General features: G+C 40.1%; 1 protein-coding gene and 1 long non-coding RNA gene across 2 annotated transcripts in view; one reads left to right on the forward strand and one right to left on the reverse strand.

Annotated features, from left to right (window-relative positions):
- Nucleotides 1–7,301: 7,301 nt before the first annotated feature.
- LOC143298777 (uncharacterized) lies at nucleotides 7,302–11,804 on the forward strand. The gene is made up of 4 exons (XR_013057431.1): nucleotides 7,302–7,395; nucleotides 8,547–8,652; nucleotides 9,566–9,770; nucleotides 10,361–11,804. It is a non-coding gene; the product is annotated as an uncharacterized LOC143298777 (long non-coding RNA).
- A 606-nt stretch (nucleotides 11,805–12,410) lies between these two features.
- The window catches only part of LOC143298820 (N-alpha-acetyltransferase 15, NatA auxiliary subunit-like), a 35,820-nt gene continuing 28,381 nt past the window's right edge, over nucleotides 12,411–19,849 (reverse strand). Inside the window, exons 19-21 of the mRNA XM_076611810.1 lie at nucleotides 19,555–19,698; nucleotides 19,006–19,103; nucleotides 12,411–18,303 (exon numbers count right to left, since the gene is read on the reverse strand). Of these exons, the coding sequence (XP_076467925.1) occupies nucleotides 18,127–18,303; nucleotides 19,006–19,103; nucleotides 19,555–19,698 (419 nt within the window). The 3' untranslated portion in view covers nucleotides 12,411–18,126. The remainder of the gene's footprint in view (nucleotides 18,304–19,005; nucleotides 19,104–19,554; nucleotides 19,699–19,849) is intronic.

Genomic DNA, 19,849 nt, shown 5'->3' on the forward strand with positions numbered 1-19,849 from the left:
TTATCTTCCGGTAACTAAGGGCAACAAATGCGGCCACTTTCCACAAGCAACTGGTAGATTCCATAATTTATTGTGTTCAGTACGAAGATGCACCCGCCACATCGCTATCACCTCATCACATATCAACCCCACCATCGTCTTGGCAAGGGGTGGCTTAGGTGGTGGTGGAAGTAACAGCTAAAAGGAATGATATTTGAGCCATTAATTATTTTTCAATCTCCTAAAGCCGTCCAGAAACAACTATACAATATTGCTCAATGGTGCAAAGACACGGGATCTTCCATCAATCCAGCGAAAGCCCAAACGTTACTGTGCACCCTCAACAACAGAACCGCGAGCAAATCACCACCTTCTGTGTCACTCGATGGGATTCAGATCGAGAAAACTGAATGCCTACGCTACCTAGGAATACACTTCGACAGGATGCTGACCTTCAGAAAACATACGGAAAATACTGTTCTCAAATGCAAAAAGGGCCTTTCAGTCTTAAAAGCAATGGCAACCAAAGGTATTCAACAACGCCACCTCTTCCTGCTATACCAATCACTCGTCCTCAGTGTGATCGACTACGGACTTGGGCTAACAACACCGTCTCAAAGCAACCTCCTAAAATTAGAAAGAGTTCAAAATGAAGCTATGAGGCTGATCCTTGGAACAACAAAAGACACGCCCACAGAAACCATGCGATACCAGCTTGACCTTCCTTCAGTGCAGGCCAGAAACAAGTTAGAACAGGTCAAGACCTACTTCAAAGCATTAGAAAACCCTCAAAACCCACTGCATGACGCAGTCAAAGAACCAAAAGGCAGCCGCCTAGGACGAGGAAGATCATGGATGGGGCAAGCAGACGACACAATCCAGCTAGTATGCCGACTACAAGACCTGAAAGAAACAAAAGAATGGGAGAAAAACCCCGAAAATCTCAACCATCTATTCAACACAGCCATTTCACCCACTCTAGGAAGACATTGTCGGGAATGGCCAGAGGGCAAAACTGATGCGGAAGTGAAGCTACTCATAGAAGAAAACAGTAAAGAAGAGGACATCATCATATACACAGATGGCTCAGTCACCAAAGACCAATCCGGTTGGGGATTCACTGCGAAACAAAATGGAAAAACAGTTAGGGAAGAGAATGCTGCCTACAAAGTCACAACCTCCAGCCTAACGATGGAAGTTGAAGCTGTGACACATGCCCTCCAGTGGCTATCGTCCATCCATACGCCCGGAAACCAACATGCCATGATTCTAACAGACTCAATGAACCTCATACAGAAAATTGAAAACGGAGTGGGAAGCCCAGAGTGGCATAAGGCAATGCGCAACTTTCAGATTAAAAAACTCACATGGTCATACTGCCCGGGACATGCAGGTGTTAACGGAAATGAGCGAGCTGACAGACTTCCTGGTAACGCAACACCAACGAGCGGCCTACATCTTGGAAAATCGGAAATCCTCAGAAAAGTCAAAGAATATAAAAAAGAACAGGTACAAGGCCATCACACCATCGATCGCCTCAAAGAAATAAAAGCAGAGAGAGGGAGTGGCCGTAAGTCTAACATGAAAGGTAGAGCACGATGCTTTGCAAATCAAACAAATATCGGCATCATTTCCAAACCAACATTGCGCAAATTTCTTCAAAACGGAACAGAGTCTCTGTGGGCTTTTCCAAATACATTAGACTGAGCAACACACTAGACACCACGTTCTTGGCATCAGAGATCTTTTCCCATCCCTCTTGCGGCCAATCAGTGGCAGCCTCTGTGCGTGTGTGTGTGTTTGTGTGCATGTGTGGGTCTGTATTTTTGAGTGCGTTTGTGCATGCGCGAGAGTGTAAGTGTACACAAGTGTCAGTAGAGTTCTGTGCACGTACGTGCGTGTGTGTGTGTGTGTGTGTGTGTGTGTGTGTGTGTGAAGGTGGGGGTGCGGGGGGAGGTGGGGTAGAGGATGAGGTATGTGAGTGTATGCATGCCTACACTGTGGGAGTAACAGGATATTGGAACGTGTATATATATATATATATATATATATATATCTTTGTATATATGTGTGTGGAGATATGGGCATAATTATGTGTGTGTGCTTGTACAAGTAAGTGTTCATCTGTGTGTGTGTGTGTGTGTGTGTGTGTGCCGTGGAAGCTGTGATACGTAGACTAGAAATGAGTGTGTGAAAGAGGGGGGTAGAGGAGGTGCAGGGTAATGTGTGTGGTGTGTGTGTGTGTGTTGGAGCTCATGTACGTTTATATGTATTTGACTGTGCTTTCATATCTGTGAAACTGCATGTTCGGTGCATATCTGTTATGCATGTGTGGGTGTATATGTGAATGTGTGTCTTCATGTTTTACATCTATTTGCTTATTTATCATCATTGTTATCTTATTTATTTATTTATTTATTTATTTATCTTTTTACATTATAGTTATTATTTATTTATTTATTTATTCATTTGTGTAAGCTTATCTATTATTTATTCACTTTTTTTTTCTTTTCTTTTTTTTTTCTCAAGGCCTGACTAAGCGCGTTGGGTTACGCTGCTGGTCAGGCATCTGCTTGGCAGATGTTGTGTAGCGTATATGGATTTGTCCGAACGCAATGACGCCTCCTTGAGCTACTGAAACTGAAACTCAATCTCCTCATCTTCTTCATTGAAAATTCCACAGCACTTTGGATGGGCAGGGGATGGGCAGTACAAAGAGGTCGACAATCAGTTGTAAAATAAACTGAAAAACAAAAATGCTGAATGTGAGTATAAAAACGAATATCAAATGAACCAGAATCACAATCAGAATCAATTTTAATGTCAGTTAAACCTTAACAAGGTTTATAAGGCACGAATGCAAATTACATGTACCAACGCACAATAAGAAAAACAAAATAATAATGATGATAATAACAATAATGATGATGATAATAATAATAATAATAATAATAATGATAATTGAACGCGAGACTGAATCACTCCTATTTGCTATGGCGTTTTTGGCAGCACTTACTGACAAATTTTCCAAACAGTCCCACAAGTTTGTCTTCCAGTATCAGTTTCAGTTTCAGTAGCTCAAGGACGCGTCACTGCGTTCGGACAAATCCATATACGCTACACCACATCTGCCAAGCAGATGCCTGACCAGCAACGTAACCCAACGCGCTTAGTCAGGCCTTGAGACAGTATCAGCTAGCTGACCAAGTGTATGTGTGTGGCGTGTGTGTGTGTGTGTGTGTTGGGGCTAATGTACGCTTATGTGTATTTGACTGTGCTTTCATATATGTGAAACTGCATGTTTGGTGCATATCTGCTATGCATGTGTGGGTGTATGTGTGAATGTGTGTCTTAATGTTTTACATTTATTTGCTTATTTATCATCATTGTTGTCTTATTCATTTATTTATTTATTTATTATTATTATTACTACAATTTTTTATATTATAATTATTATTCATTTATTTATGTACGCTTATCTATTGTTTATTCACCTTTTTTCTTTTTCTTTTTTTTTTCTCTCAAGGCCTGACTAAGCGCGTTGGGTTACGCTGCTGCTCAGGCATCTGCTTGGCAGATGTGGTGTAGCGTATATGGATTTGTCCGAACGCAGTGACGCCTCCTTTAGCTACTGAAACTGAAACTGAAACCTCTTTTGTTTGACATTGGTGATAAGAAACTCTAGGGAGAGCTGGACAGTACAAGGTCTTCAGAGAAGAAGCCCCCCCTCAGTCAAGTGGTTCGGCCCTTAACTCCTTACACTCTGTAAGGAGGCTGGGCCGCACCCAGGTCATGATCGACTCCTGGATGCCCTTGTATTGCCGCTTTTTCTTTCTTTCCCTCCCCCCCCCTCCCTCCCCCCGCCCTGGTCCGCAGCAGGTTCGAACCCGCGCTCCAGGGTGGTCGCCACTTCAGGACTGAGTCACCTTTTCTGGTTTTTACCACTGAGTCATCGTATGCCTAGACTTTATTGCCTTCTGCAGAGAGGAACTCTGCTGGAACTTCTGGTGGTGTGGGTGCTCCTTGGACAGTGCTAACCACGTGTGCAATTTCATTTAGCACTTGGTTGTGCCTCCATGTTTACCGTCCTTGGCTCAACGCCGCTTTGTAAGAGCTGAGGACATGTTCCACTGTTTGTTTGCCGTGGCAGAGTGGGCACGCAGGGTCCTCTGCTTTACTGCTTTCCACCATTTCCTTAAGTTTGTAATCGAGGGAAGGAGGTCGTACACAGATCTTAGGATGAAGCCGATCTTCAGAGGGGCCATGTTCCACATGTCGCTCCAACTGAAGCTCCTTAGGAGTACATTTTCCTGTGTTATCTACTGCCCCTGCTGGCCATGCTGGACTCCTTTATCATCCTCTTCCTTCTGATATCCTGTATGATCATGTCTCTTTTTGCTTTCCCCTTTGCCTTGGACCACCATTCCATCTTTGTCGATCCCGGGCCCTGTCTGTTGATTTGGGTGTGTCCCCGTCTTGAGACTTTCTTTTGCTGCACTGACTCAGTGACTGCCTCTAGCTGATTTTTCCATTTTCTGCCAGTCTTCAGCTTGGGCTAGTTGGATCTCACAATACTGTCTCCTGAGTCTTCGAGCATGCTGAGAAGTCTTGCCTTCCCTACCTTGTATTCTTCGACAAAGGATTTCAGAGGTAGCCTCAGCTTTGCTTGGCGACAATAGAGTGCCACATCATAATTGTAAACATGGTTTCCTTTCCCTACCTTGTATTCTTCGACAAAGGATTTCAGAGGTAGCCTCAGCTTTGCTTGGCGACAGTAGAGTGCCACATCATAATTGTAAACATGGTCTCCTTTCTTTTGGGATGTTGAAATACTTACCTTTTTCTATTGCTAGATCATGACAGGATAATCTTTATTTGCACAATGATTGTTTTTGATTATAATTAAGACATCCTTCAAGCAAATGAGGTTCGGTTCTGTATTCACGAGTAATTCTCTCTTTTTGCTTTTTTTGCTTTTCCTGAAATTGTAGTTTAGAGTTGTTTCTCTTTCAATATAAACCAAATCCATGTTCTAGTTCATTCATTATAATGTGGCTAAGTCTGTGAATATTGAATGTTGACTGATTATTCCAAACGTGTCCTAAACCAAGATTTTGTGATATAATTCCGACAAACTTAATCCATGTTCGCTGTTTCCTAAACCAAGATTTTGTAATATAATTCCAACAAACTTAATCCATGTTCGGTGTTTTGTTTTCTCTGTAAGCATGTCGTCACACACAAGTTTGATATACGAATTTGCTTGTGTCTGTACTATGTGAAACCAAAATTAACTATTTAACTAATCACTTTTAAAGTTAAGGGGTATTTACCTGTTTCACCGCGTATTGCTAAAGTTGTTGATTTTTTGTGGACTCCCAATATTTGTTTAAAAAAAGTTTGAATGAACATGCTCAAGTGGAAATTTGTTCACGAGACAGTTGTTATACATTTTGTCAAAGGTGGAAGTATCATATGCTTTTTCACAAGTGGGTAACCATATTTCTGCTCCATACGTTAGTATTCAGTGGTGAAACAATTAAGACTGTCAAATAATTTTGATATTATATGTATACTTTTTTTCCATTCTTGAAAGTTCTTTTAAGAATATAAGATGCTTCATTACCTTGTTTTGCCAGATGTTCGTAGCTTTTACAAAATTGCCCGATTTATAGAATATCATTCCTAGATATTTATACTGTTCAGTTGTTCAAATGAAAGCAGAATGCAGAGTTTAATGTAGTTTTGATATGCCGTTTATGTATCCCTTTCCTTTTTTTCCCCTCAAGGCCAGACTAAGCGCGTTGGATTACGCTGCTGGTCAAGCATCTGCTTTGCAAATGTGGTGTAGCGTACTACTATGGACTTCGAACGCTGTGACGACTTCTCAGTTGCAGTGGTAACTGAACTAAACCGGCTGAACTTTGATAGGCGGATTTTAAGACTGAGAGCAGAGTGAGGAGGAGAGATGATCATGAGGGCGGAGAGGGGGAGGGTTTGAGGGAGTATGGGTCGAAAACAAGCCACGAAACTTTGCGCATCATCTCCGGAAAAGATGAGACCGCGTCCGTCTTTAGTTTCCCATGCTCTTATAAAGAGAAGGGATTAATTGTATTTTCCTTACTCAGTGTGACTGAGGAAATCCAAAGCCCTGCAAACCCACGGCGAGGGGCCCGGCATCAGTCTGCGTAATGTGCCCCAGTGTGGGAGGAGATCAAGGGGAACCTGACTTGACAACAACATTGAACAACGACGACTGAACAACAGCAAATTAAAACTTTTGTAAAGATGTCACGTATTTGTAGCTGCCCCCCACCCTCAGTGACTGAAGGCCTCCGGCTATTGTCAGTTGCAGGATCGATCGAGGTTGTTCGATACATCTTGTGAAGTGGTGCGGTGAATGTGCTTGTGCGCTTGCTGTTTAATCTCGGCGGGCGCCAGCTTCCTGGATATATATATATATATATATATATATATATATATATATATATATATATATTAGTGTGTCTCAGTGTTGTGACAGTGCCTTGAACCGGTTACACTAACATAAAAACAAATGCTGACGGTGCAACGTATGTTAGCAGCGACGAAAAGCTGCTCGATAGATCTATTTCTTCCATAATTCTCTCTCAGTCCGCGGTGTCAGTTTCCCTTCAGTAGATTTTCATCAATTCGTTTATCTTCTTCGTTTACCACAATGTTTAGGCAAGTTTTTTTTCCCCCATTTTCTTCCCAGATTATATAAATTGACAAAAATATGCAAATACGTTTCTTTTCGTAATTTAAGAAAACATTGTTCTTTTTATCTTTTTAAATGCTCAACTGAGAAAAATACAATTATAAAACAAACAACAACAATATACCTTTTGTGTACAACCCAAGACACAACTTATACTGAACATTTTGAGCAAAAAAGAAAGAAAAAAAGGGGGAAAAAAAGGAGGAAAATTTGACTGAACCCATTATTAATGCAAATTGAACACTTTGTGTTCTTGTCAACAACAACAGAATCACTGACCTCCCTTTTCAGTTTATTTAAGTATTTATGTATTAATTCAATTAGCTATTTATTTATATTTCAAGGGAATTGAGACATTGTCGTGTCTGTTTTGTTGTTTTCTGCGGTGGTTCATGATTTTGGTCAAAACAGTTCTTTGTTATCAGGGGTTACAGGATCGGTGCGAAAATAGCCTTGGGGAGGGGGGAAGAAAAGAAAAGCGCCAGGGAGATCACTCTGAACTTGTTGACTCTGTTACAAATATTCTGATTGGTGAATACACATTTGCAAGACCAATCGTCAACCCTGTTTGTTTTAGTTGTCGAACACGTGTGTCATCAGTGGAAAGGTCGTCGGCAATTCGTGGTCGAAGCAGAATACTGCAGAAACGTGTAACTGGTTCAAGCGAAGCAATTACAGTGAGATTTAGATTAGCTTCTGTTTAAAAAAACCACCCAACTTTGATAATGTTCAACTTTAGAATACTAATTCTAAAGTTGAACATTACCCCCAACTTTATATATATTGTTAAGAGGATAAGCTGTGGTTAATCATTTATTTTGTTACCTAATGAAAAGTCTTACTGATCCTAAAGTCCAGTGCGACTCAAAACCTTCGGGAAAATATCAGTATTGAGTTACACTCCTTAAAAGAAAATCGAAATAGAATAAGGTTTAAAAAGAAAACAGAAAAAAGACATAGAAATAAGACGAAATAAAGGTATTGAAATGCCAGTACCGTCATCAGTTTTGATGGCAGTGATGAGCTAGGTTGAAAGGAATAAGAAGGTTGGTGGTGAGAGTGACAATAATCATGATGAGTTATGGATTGTAAGTGGTTGTGGAATTAGGTAGTTTTTGGTATACATGATTGGGAAGTTAGGGTGATGGAACTGAGTGCATGCACAGAGTTTAGAGTGGGGAGATGGCCTCATCCAGCTTCATGGAACAGCACCCACCAAGGAGTATGTGTCCCACGTTTGGTTTCAGCAAGAAGGGTCTAGCAGTTTTATACCTTTTACTCCCTATTACCTCCCACTGAACTTTGAGTGGTAATAATCTTGGGGTGAGAAGATGAGGTCCCATGCGTAACATGCACCCAGTGCATGTTGAAGAAGCCATACCAACCATGTAAAACATTTTATTCAGATGAGAAGACAGATACAAAATGGGTAGCATTGCATTACAGCAATGTATTCTCCATTGGGAAATTTGTTTCAAGTGTTTGCAGTATTGTCTGGTTAAGTTGCGTTTAACATGTGATGTGTGTGTGTATGTAAGCGGGTATACGAATGAAAGTTTCGTATGTATGTATCACTATCAATGTATGTCAGAAGGATAGAATTAATGTTTGATAGGAAAACCATTAAATCACATTTCTAACATATGATACAGTTTTGTCTTTTGTTTACCCTGAGATGTCAGAAGATAATGATTTCATGATAAGACATGAGAACAAATAAATTTGATGATTTCTGCCTCATAAATGGTATATTGTTGTGATTTATATGCAGAAGCATATGGTGCAGTACTGGTCTCTTAAATGGTATATTGTTGTGATTTATGTGCAGAAGCATATGGTGCAGTACTGGCTGAGGCGTTCATGGACTGAAGGTGCCATGCCCATTCCATCCTGAAAATTTTTTTTGTCTTCTTTTGTCTTCTTTTGTCATATAGGTATGGGTAGCAACTGTATGTTGACAAATACATCGTCTCAAAAGCTGCGGAAGATTGTGCTCAGATTCTTATTGAGGACCAGTATCATCATTGACCTGGAATAAGATAAACTGCATGCCTTGTCTGACTGCTGAAAATTTCATTTTGCTGCATCAGAGTGAACAAACTGTGTTAACAGAGGACAGTAATGTGTGTGTGTGTGTGTGTGTGTGTAAATGTTTGATTTCTTTGAAGTTATGATGGATGTGTATGTACTCTAAAATGCAAGAAACAATGGATTTTTGCTGTTGTTGTTACATTTTGGTTTGGTTTGTTGCACTTTAGTTATTAGGTTTCTACAGTCTTTATGTTACATTATGTTTCAGAAATATATTTTGCAATATTTGAAAAAGACTTACGATTTGTGTGTAACTTGGTATGCACTAGAGGGGTTAGGCACTGGACTTCTGATCCATTGTTGTTCATCCAGTCACTGTGAGTTTGAGGCTGCTTTTTCAGCATCACCAGTGCTATGTCCTGGGGAAAGGCACTTTACTCAGACTTTATTCACTACACCCAGTTGTGAATAGGTCTGATTTGGATTAGGTATGGTAAAAATGGCTGAAGTCTCGAGAGCATTGGGCCTTGCCTTCTTGTGCTGAGCCCTACACACAGTGAATATGAATTCATTGGTTCTCTGGCCATAAAAGGCAATGGGACCTTTAACCTGCTCATTAATACACTAGTAGTGATACTATTTATTTGTCAGTCATTTTCGCCAGTCTAAATTCTATATGCATATTACTACTGAGATCAGTACTGTCTGAAGAAGACCGTAAAAATGTTTGCATGAATATGTGAGAGATACCAGCACTCATCAGATGGAAAACACTGTCAGAATTTCTCTTTGAGATTATTTTTATCTTATTTATAGGATCATCGTCCCAGGAGCTTTTTGACCTCAGCAATGCCCAGGTGACACAGGAGGCTTGCAGTTCATACCTGTACCATCTGCTGTGACCAACCATGCGTGAAATCAACCGCAGTCGCTACTTGAGGGGTACCAAAGCATGGTCTGTGAGGAACTGGTTCATCTTTGGAAGCATGTCATTAACAATACTCCTGGGAGGAGCTTCTGTGTGAGTTGCATTCCATCATTGCTTAAATTGTATGTGAAAGTTAAAAGGATTTTACTCTGTGATTGCTTTTGTAGCAAAATGTAGTGCAAAATATAATAAAAACTACTTTAGAAAGAATCCAGCACTTCAGGCTGACAGCATTTTCACTCCTTTGGTTTGGCTTGCCTTTTAATCACACTGAAGATCTGAGATATTGGGTGTCTGGTACATTGTGTATGCTCCCATTCTGGTTTAGATTTGTCATGGATACCTTGTTTACATGCTTTTGCTTTTGTTGGAATACCATGTGTATTACACGGAGGTAGGTGATGATTCCTTTCAGAGTCAGTGATTTCAGAGTCAGTCAGAGTTCCAATGATTTCAGGAAAGATGTTCTTTACACAGTCACCACTTCCATTGAAATGCCATTCCAATATAAAAAACAAACAAACCCAGACTGATGTTTACAGATTCGCATTCTCATAATGATTAATTAGGCCACTAATTGATGTGTCTGCATGGTTGTCAGGCTGTATGAAGAACACAAAAGATTTAAGATTGTCCGACACTGAATGAAGAAGAATGTTCAAAGGTAATATTCTTTTTTTCAGGTTTTTGTTTCCTGGTTTAAGAGAGAGAGTACAGCAAAAGACTGAAGACGAGAAAACGGCCAAACTGGCAAGAAGAGAAAAAATTGAAGCCATTTTGAAACGTCGAGAACAATTGGAGGAGGCAGGAAAGTCAGATAAACAGGGATAGGGGATGGTTTGTTGGGTGTCTGTGAAGATGAGTGTGTCCATGCCGGTTTTGTAAAATATCTGTAGATCATGAAATAGATTCATGCTGCCTTTTGTTAAGTTATACATTGTTAGGATGCTGTGGATTTACATTGTCATATCAGCCCAAGAAATGCACATGTGTGCATTTGTATTTGTATGATTTTGCATGGATGTACCTAAAGTTATGTGCAAGATCAGTGCTGACACTAATGGATGATTTTTGTTTTGCCTGCCTGTGACTGCAGACATCCTTTTTTTCTTCCACAATTTGGAGCAGTGATGACAACTTTTTTTTTTTTTTTTTTTTTTTTTTGCTGCCCCATCATCTGCACCATATCAGTGGAATTACTCCCACGCCGCTTATTTAGATTTCCCTGTACACGGCCACACCTGGGTTTGTCTGTCACAGTTCCAGCGTCAGCAGTCCGCAGAGAACCATCGATGTAAGGTCGCCACACACTAGAGGAGACCCTGCACTGCTGCTGAGTCACATTGGTGGTGTTTAGTGGTGCCTTTTCAGATTCAGTGTTTGGACACCACCTACTAAGCCCCCTACTAATGACAATAATGGCTTAGTCGCGGAGCCAGACTGAGTGAGTGTCCCTCCCAGAGTGGAGACTGCCACCATGTCCCTCAAACAACAGCCGCCCATGAATCTGCCGACACTGAAGACACTGACAGGACTCACACAAGCACAGAAGTGGAGGGGTATCGAAACAGGTCACCATGAGAGCAGGGCATGAAAGGCCACAGACTTTGAGACCGTTTTGTTTATAATGATGATGGAGGAGGATGACCATAACGATGTTGCTATGGAGGTCCATTTTGGTTTGGGATTGCATGACAAGGCTGTAGTCTACGCTTCCTGTTATAATGATATCCCAGTGTTAACCAGGCCCGAGAGATAGACACTTGCAGTGTTGGTCAGGTAATTAGAGCAACACACCCAAAGACGCATCCTTGAAGTGGATGACACTCAACTGTGTGGTCCCAGTCTCCCCATTTAAGCCCACTTAACTCTGGGCAGGAGCCGGCCACGGGCCGAAAAACCCACCTCTGCTGGGATTCAAACCTGCGTCCTCCCAGCCATCAGTCCGTGACGCTGACCACTTCGCCACAGTGGCTGGTCAGTGATGACAACTTTCTCAGATGACTGTCAAGCAAAATTTGTTCAAAGTGTGTGTTGAGCAATGTTCATTTCCTCAGAAAGTTTTAAGTGACTCTAAAGACCTTTAGAATGTTGGCTGTAATCATTTTGTTGTATAAAGGTTACTTTATGGCATAATTTTTTGGTGTGAATTTACTTCTGAAATTTTGTGTGTTTGAATAATGTGAAAGAAATGTAGATGACTGCCACACTGCAGAGACCTCACAAAGAGCGCCAGCTCACTCACATGGAGTCATCAGCTGACGGAAATTTATGGAACAGACTGTTCAAAGGATTAGTTTGTTTTACCTTGTGTTATGAAGAGTCAGGATCATCATCCTATATCTTTCAGATCTAGTATGATTTCTAATTTCATGGGTGGAGGTGCACATTATTTCCCCCAACACTTACATAAAGCGTACATTCGTTACAAGGTTATTTTCGGTAGACTGAAATTTGATTTGATGGAAGAGGACCTGGGGATAGCAGACATGGACCTATTTCAGCAACACTCAGATTCTTCCTCAAAAAGGAAGCTCTGGGCTTGTCCTTATACTCTTATCATTTGATATGTGCACACAGTAGCAATGACCTTTACTCTCCAAGCCTCATTATTCAATCAAACCCCATCTCGAACACAATCGGTCCAGTCTCATGAAGGTCCATTTGTTTTCATCCACATAACGCCTGTATCATCAGCCAGTAATATCACCACACACATGCACATACACAAGATTAAGAATGCATAAAAATGATTTATTCAGAGTAAAGGCTGAAGCACATACTCTCAATCAAATTCACTGGAGGAAACAGGGTTGGTAATGAAATTCTGATTTGTGCAACTCAACTCTGCATGAAAATAAGCAAAAAAGCTATGTATTGGTTCAAGGGATAATTTGATTATCTTACTGATTATGGTAAATTTGGGCTTTATATCAGGAGGAAGAGACAAATGAAAAAGCCATGATGACCTGTTGGCAATGCTTTGTTACACATGCAAAATAGATGTTAAAACTGACAACTGGACTCAGTTGTAGCCAACCTTATTCCCGACATCCTTACTTATGATGTTCTGAAATTGACTTATTTGAAGCACTAACCACAAACCGCACTAATACCCTTGTCTCCTCTTTCAATCATTCTTTCACATGCATTCACAGAACTGATTCAAAGTTAACTTTTAACAGGAAAAGGGTGAGGGGGGTGGGGTGGGGGGGATTCAGCTTAACCGTCAATGAAGACAGTCTTGCATTATCAGGCAACACACAAACAATAATCCTGAATCCATTTGATACACAGATTTAAGAACTATATACACTGTGGAAAAATAAGCTCACTGACACACACACACACATTCAGTATACAGGTCACAAAAACATGCAAAATCAAGTATACATTTTCTCACTCAAAGTATGATTTTTATTACAGGGGTTTGTTGCAGACAGGTAAAAAAAAAAAAAAAAAAAAAAAAGGGAGGCTCAAAATGACAGTCTGGGGTGGGTGGGGGAAAAAAAGAAAGAGACCAATAATTATAAAACTACTGCTTGTCTTTGCAGAACATTCAATGCAAAATTACTTTCCCTCCATTTAAGAAAGGTACCAGACTTGGGTGAATGATGGGATAAGGAGATCTGAAGATAGCAGGAACACCACCTCAACATAACATTTCTAAAATTGACAATATATTGTGCAAATCCAAATCTTTCCTCTTTTCCAACCCATCACACCCATCTCCACCTCTTGTATAAAAGACTCCACTATCATGTAGAATGACAAGACAAAACTTTGGATTTTGATTATTCTTAAGTTCATGCACAGCCATTACTATGAAAGAATATTTAACAACTTTTCCAGTAACACCAATATTAAAACCCTAAAAATATCCAAATGTTTGCAACATGCCTGAAAATAAAAGGAAATTTATCCAGGGTTTTCAATGTCTATTTGATGCTTCTAAGCTTTGTACTAATTACAATTCCACTTACTGTTAAAAAAACAGAACATGAATGTGAAAAAGTAGAGTAAGAGAATAAAATGAAAACAACAAAAAACCAACAAAAAAACCAAACAAAACCCCCCCTCCCTCCAAAAAAACTGATATGTTGGTAAAATTAGCTAATACTTTTACCAGCGAGTCACAATTTAAAAAAGAAGAAAAAAAAGGGCACACACACACACACACCACACAATGGTATGGTTCTCATTCCTATTTGGCTTTCTGGCAATCAGATATACAATATGTAACACTGTATACAAACCCTCCTGAACAGAGCAGATCCTATTGATAAAGCGATTCATTGCAATTCACACACACACACACTGAAGTCCACAAGTACATTCAATGATTGGGGAAATAGGTGTGTTCAAAGAATTATTCCTCTGAAGCATTCAATTTTAATGTGAAAGTATACTGCAGTATCCGTTGAGGCCAGCACAGAAAAAAAAAAGTCCCTTCTACGCACACATTCAGTCATGTAAATACAAAAACTGTCAAAGCAAGCAAACAATTCAGAATATTGATGAAAGGGAAATGAATGATTCAGCATAAGAAGCTTCAGTTGCATGAACAATGAAAGCTGACTTATTTTGAATGTTGTTTTCCAGGTCTACATTTTGTTCATATGTTAACTAATGCCCTCCTGTTAACAGCAGTACAATCACCTATAAGTTTATTGGATTTACCGCAAAAAACTCTAGATGACCCCACTTATTTAACGATGGGCACATATTCCTGTGCACACAACAATGTCACCTGCATAGTTTTCTTCCAATATTTTTGTTTTAATCTGAGGTTATTGTGCATGATCAACAAGAAGAAGAAAAAGAGAAGAGAAAAAGTGACATGGCCAATTTTAAATAATCACCTTGAAAAAGAACTCTGTTGAACAAAACTGAAAATTTTTTGTTTCAAATGATTGTTCCACAAACTCTTCCCAGATGCACCTTTTTGCCAAAATTATGCTGGAGAAGTAAAAAAGCAAATAATGACAGACCTGCCAACCCATAGCTACACTTGAGAAAAGCATTGTCAATATTTGAGAACAGCAAAACAAGTGTGTGAAAGTACAGGCACCAACATTTGAAATGAAATAAAGTACTTTGGGAAAAGGCCAATTTAAATTGAATACAGAAGTGCAAATGACTAACTGTGCTGATAATTTCCACTTTCAAAAACTAACATTGATGAGAATGTCACCATTTTCAACTACAGACACAAAAAGATGGAACCAAGTGAAGTGGATCTGTCAATGGGCCAGTCTTCTAAACATGCAGTAAAAAACCCACCCAAAACAGCAACAAAAAAAAAAAAAAAAAAAAAGTAAACTCATGATTGGCACAGCTTTTAAAACAAAACCCATAGGCTGACTTCCCCTCATCACCTATGATTATGATTTATTGTTAATTGCTGCTTGCCTTCTGCCTCTTCAGAAGCGAAATATCAAAGGTTTATTATGTTGTTTTGTTTAATGGCATGCTATTCTCAAAATGTTTAGTTGGCAGGTCTGATCCAGAATGAAGATGAAATGAGCAGGCAACAAGCGGAATGAGGGTATGTAGGGGAAAGCATTTATATGCAGAATTAAACACTCAAACATTCATAACAAGTCATGCTCATCAAAAGTAGTTACTACTGCTACACAATGAAAACTCACTGAATGTAATGGCAGCACAACTGAACATAAACTGTATCCCTCTTCTTTCATGTTATGACTGATCAAATACAGTCACCAAGTCCAAAGATGGCAAGTGTTCATGAAAACATTGCACAAGTTTTCAGTCACTCTCACTTTGCCCTCCATTTCCAACATTATAAGTGGAAAAGACAGCTTTCGTTGCATTATCAACATCATCTGCTCAATTGCTAAAATACTGATATTACTCTGATATAATTAGTTTTGTTCTTAGACACTCCACAGAACTTTCCACTCTCCCTCAATCTACGAGCCACCATGGATGTATACCACACTGCAAAACATACCATTTTTGTCCAATATTTTACAGAACGTCTTCCATAAATATGACCTAGATTTTTAAATATATATATTTTTAATTGTTGGAAATCATTATTTCTAGGGGAACATTCTTTTTTTTTTCTTTTTTAAAAGGAGAAAGGGAATTGTACTATACTTAGAAGGAACAGCAATCTACAACCTTGCTGACATCTCCATCACACAACCACGCTTTGAGGAGATCCAGAAAACAGATTCCAATTCATTCTGTTCTAATCACTTGCATAATGAGAGCTACATGGGCTCCTCACATAACTGTTAACACAGAAAAGAAATGAACAAATCAACACTGGTGACATTAAAAATATAGCTTTTGCACCATTCTCACAATCATGCTGAGCGACAGAGGATGGATACATTATTGTCCTCACTGAAGTTCATTCAGATCACAGCTGTCACTCTGACCCACTCATTCCGCTTAAAAAAAAAAAGAAAAAGAAAAAGAAAAAAAAACGATTGATGCTTGTTTCATACTACTCAACCATACAATAACATGGTCAACAATACATCATCAGAGCTTAGCAGTCCACAGTCTACACCTTCCCTCCCTCCCTCCCACTCACTCCACACACATTTCTCATCAGACAAGTGGGTGACCTAATCAACAGTATACACAATTTCACCCAGTCTCCCACACAGTGCATGGCCTTTGTGGAGTCTGGTAATGCATTTGATTATTATCAACTTAGGGGTGACCACAGAACGGTCTGACGACAATCAAAGACAGGAGGTTCATATTTGTCCAGACAGACTTATACAAAGCACCATGTTAGAATGCAGACCTACCTAATCATAATCTGACTTTTAAAAACAAAAGCACTTACATCTCATAAAATAGATGTAGAAGTTGACAACTTTCCACAACTGGCATTGAGAACCTGTTAACACCACAACTTGCAAAAGCTGTTTGTGGAACATGCAAGCAAGCTGCTAAACCACCACCTTTTTTTGAAACTGCTAATACATTTTTTTTATAAGTTAATGTGTACCTCTCCTTTTTACCCAACATGTTCAGCAGAATCACTACAGAATCACTAGCTCTACTGTCAATGCTTCTAGGTCTTGCTTTGATGCTTTGTCTGGATGTCAACAATCAGCTGACTATGAGCTGTACTGTGGTCATTTCATTCACATCTATCCATGTTATGCCTAATGTCACCAACAGTTCACCAACTATCACTGTTGTTTCACAGTAGAATCCACTGGTGAACTAACAGAACAGCTGCGGTTACATGTGCAGATATGCCTGAGAGGAGGGGAAGAGGCCCGTGAGTATGCTTCACTTTTTTCCTCTCCTTTCTTCCTTGACAAAAATGGGCAAAATGTCTGTATGAAAAACAATGCTGTAGCATTAAAAAAACAAACAAACGAAACGAAAAAACAAAAAAACAAACAAAAAAACCCAAACAAGACAAGAAAGTGTGACGAACACCCAAAACCTTCCCCACATAAGTCTGTATGTCTACTGACATTCAGTGAACTCTATGGTTTTCGTTCCCTTCCTTTAGATCTTTTGTGTCTGCCAGCTTAAATCAAGACTAGCCGATCAGGAAACTAGTTTCACAACACTGAAGTTGCCAATGTCCATGTCTTAATCACTGCACAAAGGCAATTCAACCAGTTTAAACAGGTCTACATTGCCCTGGTGGGAACAGGTTCAACATTTTTCAGGATACTTACCGGTCCTAAACACCTCATGCTGACAAGCACAGACAGAAAACAAGAGAAGCAGATCTGTGCATCACTGCCTTGTACTTAGCACATGAATACAGGTCATGGTGGTTGGAAGGATAGACAGAATTGCACCCCTTTGTTTTAAGTGAATGTGGTTCTCTCATGGCTGTCCAAAACAAAGAGGACAAAGGGACTTTTTCACATAAGACATAAAACCACCTGTAGACTCATTATGACATTTTTTGTACCCATTCATATTCTGTGCTCTTGGAGATGTGTCTGGAGACAGACTGTGATAAATGACACAAAGCCTCCAACCTAATGCTGTGAGTGCAGCAAAAAAAGAAAGAAAGAAAAAAAAAAAAAAGAATGTCAAACAGGATAAGTAAATGCATATCAGCCGTCAAGTCAATACATTTATTCACGCTATTAATTTTTTCCCACCATCATCTCATAAATAGGAAGCTCAAAAAAAAGAAAAAGAAAAAAAAAGCCCACTTTAGTATCGGTGACTTAGTATCATAACATAAACGCTTACTGCACCGACTAGCTACTTCAGTTACAATAGTGAGCCGTTCTTCATGGACAAGTGTTATTGTTTGGTTGCGAGCAGTTTGACAGTCTAGATCTGGAATTAGAACCACTTCTGCTCTGGCACTGGCTATATTGCTGTATGTTGTGTGTGTGTGTGTGTGTGAAGAGGTGTGCGCGGTTTGTTGCCTGTGTCACAGGGAAGGATGTGTGTTGTCAAGGCGTCACAGCTGGCCCTAGGACAGGGAACCGTTGGTGAGCACCACCCCGTCACCACTGCTCTTGGAGGTGGGTTGCTGGAAGGCATGGGCATGCGGGAACAGGGCGTGGCACTGTGCCTGGTAGTCTGTGATTGTCTTCTCACACGACCCAAAGCTGCCTTCGTTCAGCGTTCGCAACACCGCCGTGCAGTTCTGTAACACAACAGCAAGTCCGTGATTGTACCCACCTCCCCCACTGTGTATCAGCAACACTTGTTTAACATTCGGGTGATTCGAAAAAGCATCACTAGGCTAACATTTGGAAAATGAGAAACAGACAATGAAAAAAAAGAAAAAGAAAAAAGAAAAAGAAAACCTTTATGAATCTGATATTACATAATGTAATAATGATTCAAAAACCAGGGCGCTAGCCAGCGGGACAAAGGGGAGGTTACCTACTTCCGGGAGGTTGTCAGCCGTAGTTACTTTCGTTTTCTGCGCATAGGCGGATAGTAGTTTGCACAGGACAGGAATGTCAGACCCCTGCTGGAGTCTGCACTAGTTGGGTCACGGTTAAGTACGTGTAATTAAACCAACATTATCTCAGTGTAAAAAGTCAACAGAATTCAAACAATGTATGCATTCCTGCATGCAAGCACATGCGCAAGGTGATCAGTAGGCTATGAAAACACATTCACAACCTACAAACTACACGTACATACATCACCCACTCACATGGAGCATGGCTGCAATAACAAAGAGTCCATGCATGTAAATGCAAATTCATAGATTTTTGTTAATTAACATGAAAGTCAACTGGAGCCCACGAAGGTAAAAGAAGATAAGAACACCTCACTTCCACACCCCACCACTACTGACCCCCATACTCCTCGCTCAATGCGACTGAAAACTGACCTCCAGCGTTCTTCCCTGAATGTCATCGGACAGACTGGTGGCCAGGCTGAGGGCCATGTCCTGAGTCTTCTGGTCTAGTTGGTACATGATGCGCGCACCTGCACACATCATCAACACATGTGGGCCCTCACCCTCTTCAACACATCAGACACATACACTATGGTTATGTCAATGCTGGCATGGCACTGCTGAGTAGTACTGGAAATATGCTTAAAAAGGACAGGAAGGAAGAAAATATAAAGAATGTAATGCATTACTGTATTATTGTCATAAAGGGGTTAAATCCAGTTGTGAGACAAACAAGGAAGTTAAAGAGGTAATCAAATGTTCTGTATGGCATTTCCCTAAGTTGTTTGTCAAACATGATAATACGCAGCACACAGCTATAATGCATGTCACATTTTTTGACACTTACCTGGGGGAAACTTGCCAACATAACACAAGACAGGCAGCCATGGAGATTTCTGGTGGCAGCCATTTGCATCACAGGGCATGAAGAGGAGGATTATTCCTAAGGCCAACACAAAGAACGGCAAGACATAAACTTACCTGCTAAGCGATGTTGTAAAGATGTGGTGTTCTGGCGGAGGAAATCTTCGTTGAGTGTCTTTGGATCTTTGCCTTGGTAGATCTTGGCCATTTCCGTGTTTATCACAGTCTGAACGGGAGAGGGGAGGTCACCTTGCCCTTTCACTGTCCAAATATGAAATGCTTCTGTTAAGCATGATACCATATTTGCTTGTAATATTTAAATTACAAATTGTCTACGAGGTCTATGAAACATAGACACCATTTTTTGTTGTTGATTATTTGCTTTGGTTAGGACTCTGGCAGGCCAGATGTA

This window comes from Babylonia areolata, chromosome 24, assembly GCF_041734735.1.
Source record: "Babylonia areolata isolate BAREFJ2019XMU chromosome 24, ASM4173473v1, whole genome shotgun sequence".
NCBI lineage: Eukaryota > Metazoa > Mollusca > Gastropoda > Neogastropoda > Buccinidae > Babylonia > Babylonia areolata.